At 46.6% G+C, this 25,000-nt stretch overlaps 1 protein-coding gene across 1 annotated transcript in view; it reads left to right on the top strand.

Moving 5' to 3' along the window:
• The window catches only part of LOC129842414 (neurotrypsin-like), a 79,684-nt gene that overhangs the window by 47,896 nt on the left and 6,788 nt on the right, over positions 1-25,000 (top strand). Inside the window, exons 8-11 of the mRNA XM_055910969.1 lie at positions 3,120-3,261; positions 15,733-15,938; positions 17,993-18,083; positions 19,471-19,593. Coding sequence (XP_055766944.1) covers positions 3,120-3,261; positions 15,733-15,938; positions 17,993-18,083; positions 19,471-19,593 — 562 coding nt within the window. The remainder of the gene's footprint in view (positions 1-3,119; positions 3,262-15,732; positions 15,939-17,992; positions 18,084-19,470; positions 19,594-25,000) is intronic.

Raw genomic sequence — 25,000 nt, 5'->3', positions numbered from 1 at the left:
TCCCTCCTTCTCTCTATCTTCCCTCCCTCCCTCTCTCTTCCCTCCTTCTCTCTATCTTCCCACCCTCCCTGCCTCTTTCCCTCCTTCTCTCTATCTTCCCTCCATCCCTGCCTCTCTCTTCCCTCCTTCTCTCTATCTTCCCTCCCTCCCTGCCTCTTTCCCTCCTTCTCTCTATCTTCCCACCCTCCCTGCCTCTTTCCCTCCTTCTCTCTATCTTCCCTCCCTCCCTGCCTCTTTCCCTCCTTCTCTCTATATTCCCTCCCTCCCTGCCTCTCTCTTCCCTCCTTCTCTCTATCTTCCCACCCTCCCTGCCTCTTTCCCTCCTTCTCTCTATCTTCCCTCCCTCCCTGCCTCTTTCCCTCCTTCTCTCTATATTCCCTCCCTCCCTGCCTCTCTCTTCCCTCCTTCTCTCTATCTTCCCACCCTCCCTGCCTCTTTCCCTCCTTCTCTCTATATTCCCTCCCTCCCTGCCTCTCTCTTCCCTCCTTCTCTCTATCTTCCCACCCTCCCTGCCTCTTTCCCTCCTTCTCTCTATCTTCCCTCCCTCCCTGCCTCTTTCCCTCCTTCTCTCTATCTTCCCTCCCTCCCTGCCTCTTTCCCTCCTTCTCTCTATATTCCCTCCCTCCCTGCCTCTCTCTTCCCTCCTTCTCTCTATCTTCCCACCCTCCCTGCCTCTTTCCCTCCTTCTCTCTATCTTCCCTCCCTCCCTGCCTCTTTCCCTCCTTCTCTCTATATTCCCTCCCTCCCTCCCTCTCTCTTCCCTCCTTCTCTCTATCTTCCCTCCCTCCCTGCCTCTTTCCCTCCTTCTCTCTATATTCCCTCCCTCCCTGCCTCTCTCTTCCCTCCTTCTCTCTATCTTCCCACCCTCCCTGCCTCTTTCCCTCCTTCTCTCTATCTTCCCTCACTCCCTGCCTCTTTCCCTCCTTCTCTCTATCTTCCCTCCCTCCCCTGCCTTTTTCCCTCCTTCTCTCTATCTTCCCACCCTCCCTGCCTCTTTCCCTCCTTCCCTCTATCTTCCCTCCCTCCCTCTCTCTTCCCTCCTTCTCTCTATCTTCCCTCCCTCCCTGCCTCTTTCCCTCCTTCTCTCTATCTTCCCTCCCTCCCTCTCTCTTCCCTCCTTCTCTCTATCTTCCCACCCTCCCTGCCTCTTTCCCTCCTTCTCTCTATCTTCCCTCCCTCCCGGCCTCTTTCCCTCCTTCTCTCTATCTTCCCTCCCTCCCTGCCTCTTTCCCTCCTTCTCTCTATCTTCCCTCCCTCCCTCTCTCTTCCCTCCTTCTCTCTATCTTCCCACCCTCCCTGCCTCTTTCCCTCCTTCTCTCTATCTTCCCTCCCTCCCGGCCTCTTTCCCTCCTTCTCTCTATCTTCCCACCCTCCCGGCCTCTTTCCCTCCTTCTCTCTATCTTCCCTCCCTCCCTGCCTCTTTCCCTCCTTCTCTCTATCTTCCCTCCCTCCCTGCCTCTTTCCCTCCTTCTCTCTATCTTCCCTCCCTCCCTGCCTCTTTCCCTCCTTCTCTCTATCTTCCCTCCCTCCCGGCCTCTTTCCCTCCTTCTCTCTATCTTCCCACCCTCCCTGCCTCTTTCCCTCCTTCTCTCTATCTTCCCTCCCTCCCTGCCTCTTTCCCTCCTTCTCTCTATCTTCCCACCCTCCCTGCCTCTTTCCCTCCTTCTCTCCATCTTCCCTCCCTCCCTCTCTTTCCCTCCTTCTCTCTATCTTCCCACCCTCCCTGCCTCTTTCCCTCCTCTCTATCTTCCCTCCCTCCCTGCCTCTTTCCCTCCTCTCTATCTTCCCTCCCTCCCTCTCTCTTCCCTCCTTCTCTCTATCTTCCCTCCCTCCCTGCCTCTTTCCCTCCTTCTCTCTATCTTCCCTCCCTCCCTGCCTCTTTCCCTCCTTCTCTCTATCTTCCCACCCTCCCTGCCTCTTTCCCTCCTTCTCTCTATCTTCCCTCCCTCCCTCTCTCTTCCCTCCTTCTCTCTATCTTCCCTCCCTCCCGGCCTCTTTCCCTCCTTCTCTCTATCTTCCCTCCCTCCCTGCCTCTTTCCCTCCTTCTCTCTATCTTCCCTCCCTCCCGGCCTCTTTCCCTCCTTCTCTCTATCTTCCCTCCCCCCCTCTCTCTTCCCTCCTTCTCTCTATCTTCCCTCCCTCCCTCTCTCTTCTCTCCTTCTCTCTATCTTCCCTCCCTCCCTCTCTCTTCCCTCCTTCTCTCTATCTTCCCTCCCTCCCTCTCTCTTCCCTCCTTCTCTCTATCTTCCCTCCCTCCCTGCCTCTTTCCCTCCTTCTCTCTATCTTCCCTCCCTCCCGGCCTCTTTCCCTCCTTCTCTCTATCTTCCCTCCCTCCCTCTCTCTTCCCTCCTTCTCTCTATCTTCCCTCCCTCCCTCTCTCTTCCCTCCTTCTCTCTATCTTCCCTCCCTCCCTCTCTCTTCCCTCCTTCTCTCTATCTTCCCTCCCTCCCTCTCTCTTCCCTCCTTCTCTCTATCTTCCCTCCCTCCCCTCTCTCTTCCCTCCTTCCCTCTTTCTTCTCCCTCCCTCCCTCTCTCCCTCCATGCCTCCTCTCTTCCCTCTCTCCTCTCTCCTCTCTTCCCTCTCTCTTCTCCCTCCCTCCCTCTCTCCCTCCATGCCTCCTCTCTTCCCTCTCTCCTCTCTCCTCCCCTCCCTCTCTCTTCTCCCTCCCTCCCTCTCTCCCTCCATGCCTCGTCTCTTCCCTCTCTCCTCTCTCCTCCCCTCCCTCTCTCTTCTCCCTCCCTCCCTCTCTCCCTCCATGCCTCCTCTCTTCCCTCTCTCCTCTCTCCTCCCCTCCCTCTCTCTTCTCCCTCCCTCCCTCTCTCCCTCCATGCCTCCTCTCTTCCCTCTCTCCTCTCTCCTCCCCTCCATCTCTCTTCTCCCTCCCTCCCTCTCTCCCTCCATGCCTCCTCTCTTCCCTCTCTCCTCTCTCCTCCCCTCCATCTCTCTTCTCCCTCCCTCCCTCTCTCCCTCCATGCCTCCTCTCTTCCCTCTCTCCTCTCTCCTCCCCTCCATCTCTCTTCTCCCTCCCTCCCTCTCTCCCTCCATGCCTCCTCTCTTCCCTCTCTCTCTCTTCCCCTCCCCCTCCCTCCCTCCCTCCCTCTGTGTATGTGTGTTGCAGGTGTCCCGGTGAGGCTGGTAGGAGGGGAGAGCGTTAAGGAGGGGAGAGTAGAGGTGTACCTCCAGGGGGTATGGGGGACGGTGTGTGACGATGGATGGACAGACGTAAACGCAGAGGTGGTGTGTCGACAGCTGGGATACAGGTCTGTGACACTAGCGTTCGGTATGTGTGTGTGTAGACAGCTGAATCTCACCTCTGACCTCTGACACTTCTGTTGACCCTCTCCCTCTCTCCTTCCCCTTTCACTCACTCTCTCTCACTCTGTCCCCTTCTCTCTCCCTTCCCTCTCTCCCTTCCCTCTCTCCCCCTTCCCTCTCTCCCTTCCGTCTCTCCCTTCCCTCTCTCCCCCTTCCCTCTCTCTCTCTCTCTCTCTCTCCCCCTTCCCTCTCTCTCTGCTTCCCTCTCTCCCCCTTCCCTCTCTCCCTTCCCTCTCTCTCCCCCTTCCCTCTCTCTCTCCCTTCCCTCTCTCCCCCTTCCGTCTCCCCCTTCCCTTTCTCTCTGCTTCCCTCTCTCCCCCTTCCCTCTCTCCCTTCCCTCTCTCTCCCCCTTCCCTCTCTCTCTCCCTTCCCTCTCTCCCCCTTCCGTCTCCCCCTTCCCTTTCTCTCTGCTTCCCTCTCTCCCCCTTCCGTCTCCCCCTTCCCTTTCTCTCTGCTTCCCTCTCTCCCCCTTCCCTCTCTCTCCCTTCCCTCTCTCCCCCTTCCCTCTCCCCCCCTTCCCTCTCTCTCTGCTTCCCTCTCCCCCCCTTCCCTCTCTCTCTGCTTCCCTCTCTCTTCCCTTCCCTCTCTTCTCTCACTCTCTCTGCTTCCCTCTCCCCCCCTTCCCTCTCTCTCTCTCTCCCTTCCCTCTCTCTTCCCTTCCCTCTCTTCTCTCACTCTCTCTGCTTCCCTCTCTCTCCCTTCCCTCTCACTCCCTTCCCCCTTCCACTCTCACTCTCTCCCTTCCCTCTCTCCCCTTCCCTCTCTCTCTCTCTCTCTCCCTTCCCTCTCTCTCCCCCTTCCCTCTCTTCTCTCACTCTCTCTGCTTCCCTCTCTCTCCCTTCCCTCTCTCCCCCTTCCCTCTCTTCTCTCACTCTCTCCGCTTCCCTCTCTCCCTTCCCTCTCTCTCCCCCTTCCCACTCTCTCCCCCTTCCGTCTCTCCGCTTCCCTCTCTTCTCTCACTCTCTCCCTTCCCTCTCTCTCCTCCTTCCCTCTCCCCCTTCACTCTCTCCCTTCCCTCTCTCTCCCCCTTCCCTCTCTTTCTTTCTCTCTCTCCCTTCCCTCTCTCTCCCCCTTCCCTCTCTTTCTTTCTCTCTCTCACTGAAGTGTCATCTCTGTTTTTCATCCCCTCTCCTTCCTCTCCTCTCTCTGTGTGTCTTTGTGAGTGGCAGTGAAAGACTAGTAGTAAACCACTATAGTCAATGTGGAATATATTAGTGAGAATGTGAGTTGCTTACTTACTCTGGGTGGTGAAAGGACTAGCGTTATATGACGATGTCTATATATCTCTATGTTAAGAACTAACGTTATATAAAGCTGTCTATCTAACTCTATGTTAAGAACTAACGTTATATGACGCTGTCTATCTAACTCTATGTTAAGAACTAACGTTATTTAAAGCTGTCTATCTAACTCTATGTTAAGAACTAACGTTATATAAAGCTGTCTATCAAACTCTATGTTAAGAACTAACACTATATAAAGCTGTCTATCTAACTCTATGTTAAGAACTAACGTTATATAAAGCTGTCTATCTAACTCTATGTTAAGAGTGTTTCTATAGTAACATGACTCACTCCAAATGGACCAGAGTGTTACTATAGTAACAGGACTCACTCCACATTGACCAGAGTGTTTCTATAGTAACAGGACTCACTCCACATGGACCAGAGTGTTTCTATAGTAACAGGACTCACTCCACATGGACCAGAGTGTTTCTATAGTAACATGACTCACTCCAAATGGACCAGAGTGTTACTATAGTAACAGGACTCACTCCACATTGACCAGAGTGTTTCTATAGTAACAGGACTCACTCCACATTGACCAGAGTGTTTCTATAGTAACAGGACTCACTCCACATTGACCAGAGTGTTTCTATAGTAACAGGACTCACTCCACATTGACCAGAGTGTTACTATAGTAACAGGACTCACTCCACATTGACCAGAGTGTTTCTATAGTAACAGGACTCACTCCACATTGACCAGAGTGTTTCTATAGTAACAGGACTCACTCCACATTGACCAGAGTGTTTCTATAGTAACAGGACTCACTCCACATTGACCAGTGTGTTGCTATAGTAACAGGACTCACTCCACATTGACCAGAGTGTTTCTATAGTAACAGGACTCACTCCACATGGACCAGAGTGTTACTATAGTAACAGGACTCACTCCACATTGACCAGAGTGTTTCTATAGTAACAGGACTCACTCCACATTGACCAGAGTGTTACTATAGTAACAAGACTCACTCCACATTGACCAGAGTGTTACTATAGTAACAGGACTCACTCCACATTGACCAGAGTGTTTCTATAGTAACAGGACTCCCTCCACATTGAATTAATTATCTGCCTCTCTCCCCCTTCATCACCACCCTGCCTTCTTCCAATCTCTCTCCCTCTACACTTCATCATGTTTTTCAGAGCAGGGTATTCCTCAGTGTCACGCTACACGCTACAATTTACACGTTACGCACACATGCGTGTGACTTGGGCCAAGGGGAATGGTAGACTGTAGTCTGATACTAACACACACACACACACACACGTTAAATCATTATTAAACACATTCATAAGCTGTAGAACACATTGTTGAGGTGTGTGTAGTAGTGTTGAGGTGTGTGTAGTAGTGTTGAGGTGTGTTGAGGTGTGTGTAGTAGTGTTGAGGTGTGTGTAGTAGTGTTGAGGTGTGTTGAGGTGTGTGTAGTAGTGTTGAGGTGTGTTGAGGTGTGTGTAGTAGTGTTGAGGTGTGTTGAGGTGTGTGTAGTAGTGTTGAGGTGTGTGTAGTAGTGTTGAGGTGTGTGTAGTAGTGTTGAGGTGTGTGTAGTAGTGTTGAGGTGTGTGTAGTAGTGTTGAGGTGTGTGTTGTAGTGTTGAGGTGTGTGTAGTAGTGTTGAGGTGTGTTGAGGTGTGTGTAGTAGTGTTGAGGAGTGTGTAGTAGTGTTGAGGTGTGTGTAGTAGTGTTGAGGTGTGTGTAGTAGTATTGAGGATTGTGTAGTAGTGTTGAGGTGTGTGTAGTAGTGTTGAGGTGTGTGTAGTAGTGTTGATGTGTGTTGAGGTGTGTATAGTAGTGTTGAGGTGTGTTGGGAGTGTTGAGGTGTGTTGAGGTGTGTGTAGTAGTGTTGAGGTGTGTTGAGGTGTGTTGGGAGTGTTGAGATGTGTGTAGTAGTGTTGAGGTGTGTGTAGTAGTGTTGAGGTGTGTGTAGTAGTGTTGAGGTGTGTGTAGTAGTGTTGAGGTGTGTTGAGGTGTGTGTAGTAGTGTTGAGGTGTGTGTAGTAGTGTTGAGGTGTGTTGAGGTGTGTGTAGTAGTGTTGAGGTGTGTTGAGGTGTGTTGGGAGTGTTGAGGTGTGTGTGGTAGTGTTGAGGTGTGTGTAGTAGTGTTGAGGTGTGTTGAGGTGTGTGTAGTAGTGTTGCGGTGTGTGTAGTAGTGTTGAGGTGTGTGTAGTAGTGTAGAGGGATGTGTAGTAGTGTTGAGGTGTGTTGAGGTGTGTGTAGTAGTGTTGAGGTGTGTAGAGGTGTGTGTACTAGTGTTGAGGTGTGTGTAGTAGTGTTGAGGTGTGTGTAGTAGTGTTGAGGAGTGTAGTAGTGTTGAGGTGTGTTGAGGTGTGTGTAGTAGTGTTGAGGTGTGTGTAGTAGTGTTGAGGTGTGTTGAGGAGTGTGTAGTCGTGTTGAGGTGTGTGTAGTAGTGTTGAGGTGTGTGTGGTAGTGTTGAGGTGTGTGTAGTAGTGTTGAGGTGTGTTGAGGTGTGTGTAGTAGTGTTGAGGTGTGTTGAGGTGTGTGTAGTAGTGTTGAGGTGTGTAGAGGTGTGTGTACTAGTGTTGAGGTGTGTGTAGTAGTGTTGAGGTGTGTGTAGTAGTGTTGAGGAGTGTTGAGGTGTGTGTAGTAGTGTTGAGGTGTGTGTAGTAGTGTTGAGGTGTGTTGAGGAGTGTGTAGTAGTGTTGAGGTGTGTTGAGGTGTGTGTAGTAGTGTTGAGGTGTGTGTAGTAGTGTTGAGGTGTGTTGAGGAGTGTGTAGTAGTGTTGAGGTGTGTGTAGTAGTGTTGAGGTGTGTGTGGTAGTGTTGAGGTGTGTGTAGTAGTGTTGAGGAGTGTTGAGGCGTGTTGAGGTGTGTGTAGTAGTGTTGAGGTGTGTGTAGTAGTGTTGAGGTGTGTGTAGTAGTGTTGGGGTGTGGGTAGTAGTGTTGAGGTGTGTGTGGTAGTGTTGAGGTGTGTGTAGTAGTGTTGAGGTGTGTGTGGTAGTGTTGAGGTGTGTGTAGTAGTGTTGAGGAGTGTTGAGGCGTGTTGAGGTGTGTGTAGTAGTGTTGAGGTGTGTGTAGTAGTGTTGAGGTGTTGGGGTGTGGGTAGTAGTGTTGAGGTGTGTGTGGTAGTGTTGAGGTGTGTGTGGTAGTGTTGAGGTGTGTGTGGTAGTGTTGAGGTGTGTGTAGTAGTGTTGAGTTATATGTACATACATATTTAATATTATATATAATATTTATACACCCCATGTATATACAGTACCAGTCAACGGTTTGGACACACCTACTCAATCCAGGGTTTTTCTTTATTTTTACTATGTTCTACATTGTTGAATAACAGTGAAGACATCAACACTATGAAATATGTGGAATCATGTAGTAACCAAAAAAAGTGTTAAACAAATCAACATATATTTAAGATTTGCATTCTCATGTTGCCAGTAGTTATCCAATGCCAGATGACATAATGTGGTAGATCGTTGAAAGATAAATCTCATCATTCTCATGTTGCCAGTAGTTATCCAATGCCAGATGACATAATGTGGTAGATCGTTGAAAGATAAATCTCATCATTCTCATGTTGCCAGTAGTTATCCAATGCCAGATGACATAATGTGGTAGATCGTTGAAAGATAAATCTGTTATAATTGTACTACATTGCTGGGATCAGACAAAAATCTGGAAACTTAATGTGCAATTTAACATTTTAGTGTTTTCTTAACTTTCTAAGTACAAAATTAAAATATTTTTTTTAGGTTAAAACCATGTTGTTCAATGCGTTATCCACATTCTGAACAGTTTGGCCTGTCGATAGGGTTTCAGACCTGTCAATCAATCACTATGGGTGGGGTTTTCAGGGACGGGGGCGGGTCGCAGAGTCGATAGGGTTTCAGACCTGTCAATCAATCACTATGGGTGGGGTTTTCAGGGACGGGGGCGGGTCGCAGAGTCGATAGGGTTTCAGACCTGTCAATCAATCACTATGGGTGGGGTTTTCAGGGAAGGGGGCGGGTCGCAGAGTCGATAGGGTTTCAGACCTGTCAATCAATCACTATGGGTGGGGTTTTCAGGGAAGGGGGCGGGTCGCAGTGTCGATAGGGTTTCAGACCTGTCAATCAATCACTATGGGTGGGGTTTTCAGGGACGGGGGCGGGTCGCAGAGTCGATAGGGTTTCAGACCTGTCAATCAATCACTATGGGTGGGGTTTTCAGGGACGGGGGCGGGTCGCAGAGTCGATAGGGTTTCAGACCTGTCAATCAATCACTATTGGTTGGGGTTTTCAGGGAAGGGGGCGGGTCGCAGTGTCGATAGGGTTTCAGACCTGTCAATCAATCACTATGGGTGGGGTTTTCAGGGACGGGGGCGGGTCGCAGAGTCCATAGGGTTTCAGACCTGTTAGTCAATCACTATTGGTGGGGTTTTCAGGGAAGGGGGCGGGTCGCAGTGTCCATAGGGTTTCAGACCTGTCAATCAATCACTATGGGTGGGGTTTTCAGGGAAGGGGGCGGGTCGCAGAGTCGATAGGGTTTCAGACCTGTCAATCAATCACTATGGGTGGGGTTTTCAGGGAAGGGGGCGGGTCGCAGAGTCGATAGGGTTTCAGACCTGTCAATCAATCACTAAAACACTTTTTTCTACGTCAGTTATTGTGGCTAAACTTAAAGAAACATGGACGTTCATAAATATGGATTCCCAAATATGGATTCCCAGGGGGGGGATTACACAAATGCCAAATCTTTCTGGGAGAGGTTTCTATCAGGAGACACCCCCCCTCTCTGTCTCTTTGTGTCGCCCTCTCTCTGTCTCTGTGTCTCTGTCTCTCTCTCTGTCTCCCTCTCTCTGTCTCCCTCTCTCTCTCTCTCTCTCTCTCTCTCTCTCTCTCTCTCTCTGTCTCTCTCTCTCTCTCTCTCTGTCTCTCTCTGTCTCTCTCTCTCTTTCTCTCTCTCTCTCTCTCTCTGGCTCTCTCTGTGTCTCTCTCTCTGTCTCTCTCTGTCTCTCTCTCTGTCTCTCTTTCTCTGTCTCTCTTTATGTCTCTCTCTCTGTTTCTGTGTCTTTCTCTCTCTCTCTCTCTGGCTCTCTCTGTGTCTCTCTCTCTGTCTCTCTGTCTCTCTCTGTCTGAAAGTATCTGCTCAGTAACATCTGTTGTGAATAAGGCAGACAGAGCAGAGCGTGTCAGGTTCATCCTCCTGGTTCAGTGAAAACAAATTACATACATTATACACGCATCATATACACACACATACACACACACACACACCCACACACACACCCACGCACACGCACACGCACACGCACACGCACACGCACACGCACACACACACACAGTCAGATTAATGTGTCTCTGAGGCCTCAGTCAGGTTTTATTACTGACTCTAGGAACTCTAAGAATCTGGAGGACAGACAGACTGACAGACAGAGATGTGTATGTAATGCCGAGAGGCACGTCTCCACCCTAACAATGGGAGTCGTGGTCCCAAAGGCGGGAAGGCAGGCGACAAGTTGTGGTCCATAATAAACCCATAGAAACACATTGGCTTTATTTTGGACAGATTTTAGAGGGAGTGTAACCTCTCTCTTCATCTCTTCCTCTCTGGTTTACTCACACCAAGCCCCTCCCCCTGCCTCCCACACCAAGCTCCTCCCCCCGTCTCTCACACCAAGCCCCTCCCCCGCCTCTCACACCAAGTCCCCCCCTGCCTCTCACACCAAGCCACCCCCCTGCCTCTCACACCAAGCCACCCCCCTGCCTCTCACACCAATCCCCCCCCTGCCTCTCACACCAAGCCCCTCCCCCCGCCTCTCACACCAAGCCCCTCCCCCCTGCCTCTCACACCAAGCCCCTCCCCCCACCTCTCACACCAAGCCCCTCCCACTGCCTCTCACGCCAAGCCCCTCCCCCCACCTCTCACACCACGCCCCTCCCCCCGCCTCTCACACCAAGCCCCTCCCCCCGCCTCTCACGCCAACAAAGTTGACATTTAAGGTGTGATCCAACAGAATGGGTCTTATGGACACTGAAACACATGGAGATTATTTTACTGTAATAGAGATATGGACACTGAAACACATGGAGATTATTTTACAGTAATAGAGATATGGACACCGAAACACATGGAGACATTATTTTACTGTAAACGAGATATGGACACCGAAACACATGGAGACATTATTTTACTGTAAACGAGATATGGACACTGTTACACACAGAGACATTATTTTACTGTAATAGAGATATGGACACCGAAACACATGGAGATTATTTTACTGTAATAGAGATATGGACACTGAAACACATGGAGATTTATTTTACTGTAATAGAGATATGGACACTGAAACACACGGAGATTATTTTACTGTAATAGAGATATGGACACTGTTACACACGGAGACATTATTTTACAGTAATAGAGATATGGACACTGAAACACATGGAGACATTATTTTACTGTAATAGAGATATGGACACTGAAACACACGGAGATTATTTTACTGTAATAGAGATATGGACACTGAAACACATGGAGATTATTTTACTGTAATAGAGATATGGACACCGAAACACATGGAGATTATTTTACTGTAATAGAGATATGGACACTGAAACACATGGAGATTATTTTACCGTAATCGAGATATGGACACCGAAACACATGGAGGCTCAGTTTTTCACATTGACGTACCACGTACCCCCTAGCAGAGTTTTAGCCAAAGACTGTTATACTAGCTGTCTAGTCTGTGTTTTTATAAATGTGCAATAAGCATAAAACACAATTTATATAAGCGATTGGCAAATCGTTCTCATTCTGAGAAAGAAGGTAAGACCCACTTAATTTCAACATCTGGACAACGTGGCCAAGCCAACCTGCTGTTGAAAATGTGTTCATAACTAGTCAACTGTTCTGCCTTGTTAGCAAATAGATCCATGTTGGCTAAACTTGAAATATCAAAGATTAGCTGGCTAGTCACTAGCACGTGGGCTTGAGAGAGATTGTTATAAAGATTAGCTGGCTAGTCACTAGCACGTGGGCTTGAGAGATTGTTATAACGATTAGCTGGCTAGTCACTAGCACATGGGCTTCAGAGAGATTGTTATACAGATTAGCTAGCTAGTCACTAGCACATGGGCTTCAGAGAGATTGTTATAAACATTAGCTGGCTAGTCACTAGCACATGGGCTTGAGAGAGATTGTTATAAAGATTAGCTGGCTAGTCACTAGCACGTGGACTTGAGATATTGTTATAACGATTAGCTGGCTAGTCACTAGCACGTGGGCTTGAGAGAGATTGTTATACAGATTAGCTAGCTAGTCACTAGCACATGGGCTTGAGAGAGATTGTTATACAGATTAGCTAGCTAGTCACTAGCACATGGGCTTGAGAGAGATTGTTATACAGATTAGCTGGCTAGTCACTAGCACATGGGCTTGAGAGAGATTGTTATAAAGATTAGCTGGCTAGTCACTAGCACGTGGGCTTGAGAGAGATTGTTATACAGATTAGCTGGCTAGTCACTAGCACGTGGGCTTGAGAGAGATTGTTATACAGATTAGCTGGCTAGTCACTAGCACGTGGAATTGAGAGAGATTGTTTATGAGGCCTGTGTTAATTTTCTACAGCCTAATGCCTGCTACTATAAGGTAGTCATTATTAGTGAATGTGCACTACGGATGGTTCTAGTTACATTAGTAACAAAAAAAAGGCCAATTTCCTAGACGGACTTGAAAGCCAGATCGGTGATTATTGCAACAAAAGAAAAGAGGTTACCAGTATCTAGCCAGTAGTTAAACTAGTAGTTAGATAGTTACATACTGTTAAAATGGACATCTGATGTTTAGGCCAGTATCTAGCCAGTAGTTAAACTAGTAGTTAGATAGTTACATACTGTTAAAATGGACATCTGATGTTTAGGCCAGTATCTAGCCAGTAGTTAAACTAGTAGTTAGATAGTTACATACTGTTAAAATGGACATCTGATGTTTAGGCCAGTATCTAGCTACTTGTAAAAATGGAGATCGTATTTTCAGGTCATAAGGCCCAGCCCTAGTCTGTCTCTCTGATCTGGGCTGGCTGATAGGGAGCCCTAGTCTGTCTCTCTGATCTGGGCTGGCTGATAGAGAGCCCTAGTCTGTCTCTCTGATCTGGGCTGGCTGATAGAGAGCCCTAGTCTGTCTCTCTGATCTGGGCTGGCTGATAGGGAGCCCTAGTCTCTCTCTCTGATCTGTGATGGCTGATAGGGAGCCCTAGTCTGTCTCTCTGATCTGGGCTGGCTGATAGGGAGCCCTAGTCTGTCTCTCTGATCTGGGCTGGCTGATAGGGAGCCCTAGTCTGTCTCTCTGATCTGGGCTGGCTGATAGGGAGCCCTAGTCTGTCTCTCTGATCTGGGCTGGCTGATAGAGAGCCCTAGTCTGTCTCTCTGATCTGGGCTGGCTGATAGGGAGCCCTAGTCTGTCTCTCTGATCTGTGATGGCTGCTAGGGAGCCCTAGTCTGTCTCTCTGATCTGGGCTGGCTGATAGGGAGCCCTAGTCTGTCTCTCTGATCTGGGCTGGCTGATAGGGAGCCCTAGTCTGTCTCTCTGATCTGGGCTGGCTGATAGAGAGCCCTAGTCTGTCTCTCTGATCTGGGCTGGCTGATAGGGAGCCCTAGTCTCTCTCTCTGATCTGGGCTGGCTGATAGGGAGCCCTAGTCTCTCTCTCTGATCTGTGATGGCTGATAGGGAGCCCTAGTCTGTCTCTCTGATCTGGGCTGGCTGATAGGGAGCCCTAGTCTGTCTCTCTGATCTGTGATGGCTGATAGGGAGCCCTAGTCTGTCTCTCTGATCTGGGCTGGCTGATAGGGAGCCCTAGTCTGTCTCTCTGATCTGTGATGGCTGATAGGTAGCCCTAGTCTGTCTCTCTGATCTGTGATGGCTGATAGGGAGCCCTAGTCTGTCTCTCTGATCTGTGATGGCTGATAGGGAGCCCTAGTCTGTCTCTCTGATCTGTGATGGCTGATAGGGCACCCTAGTCTGTCTCTCTGATCTGGGCTGGCTGATAGGGAGCCCTAGTCTGTCTCTCTGATCTGTGATGGCTGATAGGGAGCCCTACTCTGTCTCTCTGATCTGGGCTGGCTGATAGGGAGCCCTAGTCTGTCTCTCTGATCTGTGATGGCTGATAGGGAGCCCTACTCTGTCTCTCTGATCTGGGCTGGCTGATAGGGAGCCCTAGTCTCTCTCTCTGATCTGTGATGGCTGATAGGGACGCCCTAGTCTGTCTCTCTGATCTGTGATGGCTGATAGGGAGCCCTAGTCTCTCTCTCTCTGATCTGTGATGGCTGATAGGGAGCCCTGGTCTGTCTCTCTGATCTGGGCTGGCTGATAGGGAGCCCTAGTCTGTCTCTCTGATCTGTGATGGCTGATAGGGAGCCCTAGTCTGTCTCTCTGATCTGTGATGGCTGATAGGGAGCCCTAGTCTGTCTCTCTGATCTGGGCTGGCTGATAGGGAGCCCTAGTCTGTCTCTCTGATCTGTGATGGCTGATAGGGAGCCCTAGTCTCTCTCTCTGATCTGTGATGGCTGATAGGGAGCCCTAGTCTGTCTCTCTGATCTGTGATGGCTGATAGGGAGCCCTAGTCTGTCTCTCTGATCTGGGCTGGCTGATAATCGGGTGCCCTAGTCTCTCTCTCTGATCTGTGATGGCTGATAGGGAGCCCTAGTCTCTCTCTCTCTGATCTGTGATGGCTGATAGGGAGCCCTAGTCTGTCTCTCTGATCTGTGATGGCTGATAGGGAGCCCTAGTCTGTCTCTCTGATCTGTGATGGCTGATAGGGAGCCCTAGTCTCTCTCTCTGATCTGTGATGGCTGATAGGGAGCCCTAGTCTCTCTCTCTGATCTGTGATGGCTGATAGGGAGCCCTAGTCTCTCTCTCTGATCTGTGATGGCTGATAGGGAGCCCTAGTCTGTCTCTCTGATCTGGGCTGGCTGATAGAGAGCCCTAGTCTCTCTCTCTGATCTGTGATGGCTGATAGGGAGCCCTAGTCTGTCTCTCTGATCTGTGATGGCTGATAGGGAGCCCTAGTCTGTCTCTCTGATCTGGGCTGGCTGATAGGGAGCCCTAGTCTGTCTCTCTGATCTGTGATGGCTGATAGGGAGCCCTAGTCTGTCTCTCTGATCTGTGATGGCTGATAGGGAGCCCTAGTCTGTCTCTCTGATCTGGGCTGGCTGATAGGGAGCCCTAGTCTGTCTCTCTGATCTGGGCTGGCTGATAGGGAGCCCTAGTCTGTCTCTCTGATCTGTGATGGCTGATAGGGAGCCCTAGTCTGTCTCTCTGATCTGTGATAGCTGATAGGGAGCCCTAGTCTGTCTCTCTGATCTGTGATAGCTGATAGGGAGCCCTAGTCTGTCTCTCTGATCTGTGATGGCTGATAGGGAGCCCTAGTCTGCCTCTCTGACAATCGTATTATAGTTGATTCAACCGTTTCATAGTAGATTCAACCGTTTCATAGTAGATTCAACCGTTTCATATTTGATTCATTGGTGTCGTAGTTAATTCATTGGTATCGTAGTTGATTCATTGGTATCATAGTTGATTCATTGGTTTCATAGTTGATTCATTGGTATCGTAGTTGATTCATTGGTATCGTAGTTGATTCATTGGTTTCGTAGTTGATTCATTGGTATCGTAGTTGATTCATTGGTTTCATAGTTGATTCATTGGTATCGTAGTTGATTCATTGGTTTCGTAGTTGATTCATTGGTATCGTAGTTGATTCATTGGTTTCATAGTTGAATCATGGGTATCGTAGTTGATTCATTGGTTTCATAGTTGATTCATTGGTATCGTAGTTGATTCATTGGTTCCATAGTTGATTCATTGGTATCATAGTTGATTCATTGGTTTCATAGTTGATTCATTGGTATCGTAGTTGATTCATTGGTATCGTAGTTGATTCATTGGTTTCGTAGTTGATTCATTGGTATCGTAGTTGATTCATTGGTTTCGTAGTTGATTCATTGGTATCGTAGTTGATTCATTGGTTTCATAGTTGATTCATTGGTTTCATAGTTGATTCATTGGTATTGTAGTTGATTCATTGGTATCATAGTTGATTCATTGGTATCTTCAGTGTTTAAGTGTAGCTCTGCTGTGTGGAAGTGTATTTTACGCTGATCCAGTCTGTCTGCGATGTTTGTTTGTATTCTTCAGTGGAGTGGCGAAGGCCCGTGTGATGGCGTATTTTGGCGAGGGGGAGGGGCCTATCCATGTGGACAACGTGAAGTGTTCTGGCGAGGAGCGTTCATTGGTCGACTGCCTCAAACAGCCGACCGGGACGCATAACTGTCGCCATAGCGAAGACGCCGGGGTCATCTGTGACTACGGCCAATCACAGTTCAGCGACACAGAGGGCAAAGGTCAGTGGTGATGTCACAAACCTATTTATCTTCCGTCAATCTGTTCCAGGGGAAATCAACCATGAATAGGGATTGAACGATTCACATCGCACTCCGGTTCAAATGTTAAAGACACGACTGTATCGGTCCGTGGACCCCCAACCCAGCCAAATGAGATGATATAGAAATATAGACCTAGAACCTGATTTACCTTGAGAGGACATAGATATGATATAGAAATATAGACCTAGAACCTGATTTACCTAGAGAGGACATAGATATGATATAGAAATATAGATCTAGAACCTGATTTAACGGGAGGACATAGAGATGATATAGATTATATAGACCTAGAACCTGATTTAACTAGAGAGAACATACACATGATATAGAAATATAGTCCAAACACACTGTCTGAGTAATGAGAAACACACGACTGAAGAAAAGACCAGAGGTATGAGAGAGAGGGTGTGTGTGTGTTGTCTTGTTCTTCTATCCTTGTGGGGACCTGAAATCCCCAAAAGTCCCCACAAGGATAGTAAAACAAGGAAAATTCCACCTATTTTAGGTTTAGGGGTTAGGGTTACAATTGGGGTTAGGATTAGGGTTAAGGTTCCTGTCTGTCTGTGTTAGATACTAAACTAACGGTCCTGTCTGTCTGTGTTAGATACTAAACTAACGTTCCTGTCTGTCTGTCTGTGTTAGATACTAAACTAACGTTCCTGTCTGTCTGTCTGTGTTAGATACTAAACTAACGTTCCTGTCTGTCTGTGTTAGATACTAAACTAACGTTCCTGTCTGTCTGTCTGTGTTAGATACTAAACTAACGTTCCTGTCTGTCTGTGTTAGATACTAAACTAACGTTCCTGTCTGTCTGTGTTAGATACTAAACTAACGTTCCTGTCTGTCTGTGTTAGATACTAAACTAACGTTCCTGTCTGTCTGTGTTAGATACTAAACTAACGTTCCTGTCTGTCTGTGTTAGATACTAAACTAACGTTCCTGTCTGTCTGTGTTAGATACTAAACTAACGTTCCTGTCTGTGTTAGATACTAAACTAACGTTCCTGTCTGTCTGTGTTAGATACTAAACTAACGTTCCTGTCTGTCTGTGTTAGATCCTAAACTAACGTTCCTGTCTGTCTGTGTTAGATACTAAACTAACGTTCCTGTCTGTCTGTGTTAGATACTAAACTAACGTTCCTGTCTGTCTGTGTTAGATACTAAACTAACGTTCCTGTCTGTCTGTGTTAGGTACTAAACTAACGTTCCTGTCTGTCTGTGTTAGATACTAAACTAACGTTCCTGTCTGTCTGTGTTAGATACTAAACTAACGTTCCTGTCTGTCTGTGTTAGATACTAAACTAACGTTCCTGTCTGTCTGTGTTAGATACTAAACTAACGTTCCTGTCTGTGTTAGATACTAAACTAACGTTCCTGTCTGTCTGTGTTAGGTACTAAACTAACGTTCCTGTCTGTCTGTGTTAGATACTAAACTAACGTTCCTGTCTGTGTTAGATACTAAACTAACGTTCCTGTCTGTCTGTGTTAGGTACTAAACTAACGTTCCTGTCTGTCTGTCTGTCTGTCTGTGTTAGATACTAAACTAACGTTCCTGTCTGTCTGTGTTAGATACTAAACTAACGTTCCTGTCTGTCTGTGTTAGATACTAAACTAACGTTCCTGTCTGTCTGTGTTAGGTACTAAACTAACGTTCCTGTCCCTGTCTGTCTGTGTTAGATACTAAACTAACGTTCCTGTCTGTCTGTGTTAGATACTAAACTAACGTTCCTGTCTGTCTGTGTTAGATACTAAACTAACGTTCCTGTCTGTGTTAGATACTAAACTAACGTTCCTGTCTGTCTGTGTTAGATACTAAACTAACGTTCCTGTCTGTCTGTGTTAGATACTAAACTAATGTTCCTGTCTGTCTGTGTTAGATACTAAACTAACGTTCCTGTCTGTCTGTGTTAGATACTAAACTAACGTTCCCGTCTGTCTGTGTTAGATCCTAAACTAATGTTCCTGTCTGTCTGTGTTAGATACTAAACTAACGTTCCCGTCTGTCTGTGTTAGGTACGGGGGAGTCTGTGTTAGATCATGTGTGTGGGTTGAGGCTGATACATACACGCCAACGCAGAATCATAGGAGGAGAAAACTCACTGAGGTAAGGAGAGAGATATATATATATAAATATATATATATATATATATATATATATATATATTATATATATATACATATACTGTATATATATATATATATATGCTACTATGTGTACAGGTGTATTCCTTTAATGTCACCAGGGTCGCTACGGCAGCAGCACCATATCTTGTGTGTGTAGTGACATGTGTTTGTGGTTCCTGTAACAGCTAGTTGATCTGGTGGGTTGATGGGTGTTGTAGTTCTAGTATGAGGGTCTGGTGGGTGGTGTAGTTCTATTATGTGTGTCTGAAGGTGTTGTAGTCGTAGTATGCGTGTATGATGGGTGTTGGAGTTCTAGTATGAGGGTCTGATGGGTGTTGTAGTTCTATTATGTGTGTCTGAAGGTGTTGTAGTCGTAGTATGAGTGTCTGATGGGTGTTGTAGTTCTAGTATGAGTCTCTGAAGGGTGTTGTAGTTCTAGTATGAGTCTCTGATGGGTGTTGTAGTTCTAGTATGAGTCTCTGAAGGGTGTTGTAGTTCTAGTATGAGTCTCTGATGGGTGTTGTAGTTCTAGTATGCGGGTCTGATGGGTGTTGTAGTTCTAGTATGAGGGTCTGATGGGTGTTGTAGTTCTAGTATGAGGGTATGATGGGTGTTGTAGTTCTAGTATGAGTCTCTGAAGGGTGTTGTAGTTCTAGTATGAGTCTCTGAAGGGTGTTGTAGTTCTAGTATGAGTGTCTGATGGGTGTTGTAGTTCTAGTATGAGTCTCTGAAGGGTGTTGTAGTTCTAGTATGCGGGTTTAATGGGTGTTGTAGTTCTATTATGAGGGTCTGATGGGTGTTGTAGTTCTAGTATGAGTGTCTGAAGGGTGTTGTAGTTCTAGTATGAGGGTCTGGTGGGTGTTGTAGTTCTAGTATGAGGGTATGATGGGTGTTGTAGTTCTAGTATGAGTCTCTGAAGGGTGTTGTAGTTCAAGTATGAGGGTCTGATGGGTGTTGTAGTTCTAGTATGAGTGTCTGATGGGTGTTGTAGTTCTAGTATGAGTCTCTGATGGGTGTTGTAGTTCTAGTGTGCGGGTCTGATGGGTGTTGTAGTTCTAGTATGAGTGTCTGATGGGTGTTGTAGTTCTAGTATGAGTGTCTGATGGGTGTTGTAGTTCTAGTATGAGTGTCTGATGGGTGTTGTAGTTCTAGTATGAGTGTCTGATGGGTGTTGTAGTTCTAGTATGAGGGTCTGATGGGTGTTGTAGTTCTAGTATGAGTGTCTGATGGGTGTTGTAGTTCTAGTATGAGTGTCTAATCAGTTATATTGTTTGTTTATAACTGTGTGTGTGTGTGTGTGTGTGTGTGTGTGTGTGTGTGTGTGTGTGTGTGTGTGTGTGTGTGTGTGTGTGTGTGTGTGTGTGTAGGGGAGGCTGGCCATGGCAGGCAGCGGTGCGTCTCAGAGGCTCTCGGGGGGACGGAAGGTTGGTGTGTGGAGCAACTCTCATCAGCTCCTGTTGGATACTGACCTCAGCCCACTGCTTTAAGAGGTAACTCACCTTACCTCACTGCTTTAAGAGGTAACACACCTCACCTCACCTCGCTGCTTTAAGAGGTAACTCACCTCACCTCACCTCACTGCTTTAAGAGGTAACTCACCTCACCTCACCTCACTGCTTTAAGAGGTAACTCACCTCACCTCAGCTCACTGCTTTAAGAGGTAACTCACCTCATCTCACCCCACTGCTTTAAGAGGTAACTCACCTCACCTCACCTCAGCTCACTGCTTTAAGAGGTAACTCACCTCATCTCACCCCACTGCTTTAAGAGGTAACTCACCTCACCTCACTGCTTTAAGAGTTAACTCACCTCACCTCACTGCTTTAAGAGGTAACTCACCTCACCTCACTGCTTTAAGAGGTAACTCACCTCACCTCACCTCACTGCTTTAAGAGGTAACTCACCTCACCTCACCTCACTGCTTTAAGAGGTAACTCACCTCACCTTACTGCTTTAAGAGGTAACTCAGCCCACTGCTTTAAGAGGTAACTCAGCCCACTGCTTTAAGAGGTAACTCACCTCACCTCACCTCACTGCTTTAAGAGGTAACTCACCTCACCTCACCTCACTGCTTTAAGAGGTAACTCACCTCACCTCACTGCTTTAAGAGGTAACTCAGCCCACTGCTTTAAGAGGTAACTCACCTCACCTCACCTCACTGCTTTAAGAGGTAACTCACCTCACCTCAGCTCACTGCTTTAAGAGGTAACTCACCTCATCTCACTGCTTTAAGAGGTAACTCAGCCCACTGCTTTAAGAGGTAACTCACCTGCCCTCACCTCACTGCTTTAAGAGGTAACTCACCTCACCTTACTGCTTTAAGAGGTAACTCACCTCACCTCACTGCTTTAAGAGGTAACTCACCTCACCTCACTGCTTTAAGAGGTAACTCACCTCACCTCACTGCTTTAAGAGGTAACTCACCTCACCTCACCTCACTGCTTTAAGAGGTAACTCACCTCAGCTCACTGCTTTAAGAGTTAACTCACCTCACCTCACTGCTTTAAGAGGTAACTCACCTCACCTCACTGCTTTAAGAGGTAACTCACCTCACCTCACTGCTTTAAGAGGTAACTCACCTCACCTCACTGCTTTAAGAGGTAACTCACCTCAGCTCACTGCTTTAAGAGGTAACTCACCTCACCTCACTGCTTTAAGAGGTAACTCACCTCACCTCACTGCTTTAAGAGGTAACTCACCTCACCTCACTGCTTTAAGAGGTAACTCACCTCAGCTCACTGCTTTAAGAGGTAACTCACCTCACCTCACTGCTTTAAGAGGTAACTCACCTCACCTCACTGCTTTAAGAGGTAACTCACCTCACCTCAGCTCACTGCTTTAAGAGGTAACTCACCTGCCCTCACCTCACTGCTTTAAGAGGTAACTCACCTCAGCTCACTGCTTTAAGAGGTAACTCACCTCAGCTCACTGCTTTAAGAGGTAACTCACCTCAGCTCACTGCTTTAAGAGGTAACTCACCTCAGCTCACTGCTTTAAGAGGTAACTCACCTCACCTCACTGCTTTAAGAGGTAACTCACCTCACCTCACTGCTTTAAGAGGTAACTCACCTCACCTCACTGCTTTAAGAGGTAACTCACCTCACCTCACTGCTTTAAGAGGTAACTCACCTCAGCTCACTGCTTTAAGAGGTAACTCACCTCACCTCAGCTCACTGCTTTAAGAGGTAACTCACCTCATCTCACCTCACTGCTTTAAGAGGTAACTCACCTCACCTCACCTCACTGCTTTAAGAGGTAACTCACCTCACCTCACTGCTTTAAGAGGTAACTCACCTCACCTCACCTCACTGCTTTAAGAGGTAACTCACCTAACCTCACCTCACTGCTTTAAGAGGTAACTCACCCCCCCTCACTGCTTTAAGAGGTAACTCACCTCACCTCAGCTCAATGCTTTAAGAGGTTACTCACCTCAGCTCAATGCTTTAAGAGGTAACTCACCTCACCTCACTGCTTTAAGAGGTAACTCACCTCACCTCACTGCTTTAAGAGGTAACTCACCTCACTGCTTTAAGAGGTAACTCACCTCACTGCTTTAAGAGGTAACTCACCTCACCTCACTGCTTTAAGAGGTAACTCACCTCACCTCAGCTCAATGCTTTAAGAGGTAACTCACCTCAGCTCACTGCTTTATTAAGAGGTAACACACCTCAGCTCACTGCTTTAATAGGTAACACAAACCAGACCGTGGTTGAAATACTGAATATTTGAATGTATCGTATTGTAAATCTGCCTATAGAGTGGCAGATGGATGTAGTCTAAGTTTTCAGGCTTTTCCATTGGTCAAATATCATGTTTAAATCCAGGAAGTAACGGTTTTGAGGGTGCTCTTGCACCCCCTGATAAAAATAAATAATAATTAGTGAACTAGGCCTTTATTAGTCCTGTATGAGCTGAGAAAGTACTCGTCAGCACCTACGACAGACACCACAGCTCCCTAACCCCAAACCTCTCTCCCAGGTAGAGACAGACACCACAACATCTAGGTTAGAGAGACAGACACCTCAACATCTAGTTTAGAGAGACAGACACCTCAACATTCATCTAGTTTAGAGAGACAGACACCTCAACATTCATCTAGTTTAGAGAGACAGACACCTCAACATTCATCTAGTTTAGAGAGACAGACACCTCAACATTCATCTAGTTAAGAGAGACAGACACCTCAACATTCATCTAGTTTAGAGAGACAGACACCTCAACATTCATCTAGTTTAGAGAGACAGACACCTCAACATTCATCTAGTTTAGAGAGAGACAGACACCTCAACATTCATCTAGTTTAGAGAGACAGACACCTCAACATTCATCTAGTTTAGAGAGACAGACACCTCAACATTCATCTAGTTTAGAGAGACAGACACCTCAACATTCATCTAGTTTAGAGACAGACACCTCAACATTCATCTAGTTTAGAGAGACAGACACCTCAACATTCATCTAGTTTAGAGAGACAGACACCTCAACATTCATCTAGTTTAGAGAGACAGACACCACAACATTCATCTAGTTTATAGAGACAGACACCTCAACATTCATCTAGTTTAGAGAGACAGACACCTCAACATTCATCTAGTTTAGAGACAGACACCTCAACATTCTTCTAGTTTAGAGAGACAGACAACTCAACGTTCATCTAGTTTAGAGAGACAGACACCTCAACATTCATCTAGTTTAGAGAGACAGACACCTCAACATTCATCTAGTTTAGAGAGAGACAGACACCTCAACATTCATCTAGTTTAGAGAGACAGACACCTCAACATTCATCTAGTTTAGAGAGACAGACACCTCCACATTCATCTAGTTTAGAGAGACAGACACCAAAACATTCATCTAGTTTAGAGAGACAGACACCTCAACATTCATCTAGTTTAGAGAGACAGACACCACAACATTCATCTAGTTTAGAGAGACAGACACCTCAACATTCATCTAGTTTAGAGAGACAGACACCTCAACATTCATCTAGTTTAGAGAGACAGACACCTCAACATTCATCTAGTTTAGAGAGACAGACACCTCAACATTCATCTAATTTAGAGAGACAGACACCTCAACATTCATCTAGTTTAGAGAGACAGACACCTCAACATTCATATAGTTTAGAGAGACAGACACCACAACATTCATCTAGTTTAGAGAGACAGACACCTCAACATTCATCTAGTTTAGAGAGACAGACACCACAACATTCATCTAGTTTAGAGAGACAGACACCACAACATTCATCTAGTTTAGAGAGACAGACACCACAACATCTAGTTTAGAGAGACAGACACCTCAACATTCATCTAGTTTAGAGAGACAGACACCTCAACATTCATCTAGTTTAGAGAGACAGACACCACAACATTCATCTAGTTTAGAGAGACAGACACCACAACATTCATCTAGTTTAGAGAGACAGACACCTCAACATTCATCTAGTTTAGAGAGACAGACACCTCAACATTCATCTAGTTTAGAGAGACAGACACCTCAACATTCATCTAGTTTATAGAGACAGACACCTCAACATTCATCTAGTTTAGAGAGACAGACACCCCAACATTCATCTAGTTTAGAGAGACTGACACCTCAACATTCATCTAGTTTAGAGAGACAGACACCTAAACATTCATCTAGTTTATAGAGACAGACACCTCAACATTCATCTAGTTTAGAGAGACAGACACCACAACATTCATCTAGTTTAGAGAGACAGACACCTCAACATTCATCTAGTTTAGAGAGACAGACACCTCAACATTCATCTAGTTTAGAGAGACAGACACCACAACATTCATCTAGTTTAGAGAGACAGACACCTCAACATTCATCTAGTTTAGAGAGACAGACACCTCAACATTCATCTAGTTTAGAGAGACAGACACCTCAACATTCATCTAGTTTAGAGAGACAGACACCACAACATTCATCTAGTTTAGAGAGACAGACACCACAACATTCATCTAGTTTATAGAGACAGACACCACAACATTCATCTAGTTTAGAGAGACAGACACCTCAACATTCATCTAGTTTAGAGAGACAGACACCTCAACATTCATCTAGTTTAGAGAGACAGACACCACAACATTCATCTAGTTTAGAGAGACAGACACCACAACATTCATCTAGTTTAGAGAGACAGACACCTCAACATTCATCTAGTTTAGAGAGACAGACACCACAACATTCATCTAGTTTAGAGAGACAGACACCTCAACATTCATCTAGTTTAGAGAGACAGACACCTCAACATTCATCTAGTTTAGAGAGACAGACACCACAACATTCATCTAGTTTAGAGAGACAGACACCACAACATTCATCTAGTTTAGAGAGACAGACACCTCAACATTCATCTAGTTTAGAGACAGACACCTCAACATTAATCTAGTTTAGAGAGACAGACACCTCAACATTCATCTAGTTTAGAGAGACAGACACCACAACATTCATCTAGTTTAGAGAGACAGACACCTCAACATCTAGTTTAGAGAGACAGACACCTCAACCCTTGCCCACTGTGTGTGTGTGTGTGTGTGTGTGTGTGTGTGTGTGTGTGTGTGTGTGTGTGTGTGTGTGTGTGTGTGTGTGTGTGTGTGTGTGTGTGTGTTAGTGTGTGTGTGTGTGTGTGTGTGTGTGTGTGTGTGTGTGTGTGTGTGTGTGTGTTTGAGGTTATAGGAAGGTGAAGATGGGGGATCCCATTCCAGGTTTCATATGATGTTCTGAGTTCGATGTAAATACTGTGTCTCTCAGCGCCTCCACAGATCTTATCTGGGATATTTTCAAATGTTTGAGTTCGTTATGAAAACCAGACACAGATCAGATTACACACACACACACACACTCACACTCACACTCACACTCACACTCACACTCTCTCTCACA

Source organism: Salvelinus fontinalis, unplaced genomic scaffold (assembly GCF_029448725.1).
Source record: "Salvelinus fontinalis isolate EN_2023a unplaced genomic scaffold, ASM2944872v1 scaffold_0039, whole genome shotgun sequence".
Taxonomy (NCBI): domain Eukaryota; kingdom Metazoa; phylum Chordata; class Actinopteri; order Salmoniformes; family Salmonidae; genus Salvelinus; species Salvelinus fontinalis.
This window is presented reverse-complemented; position numbering and strand designations above follow the sequence as displayed.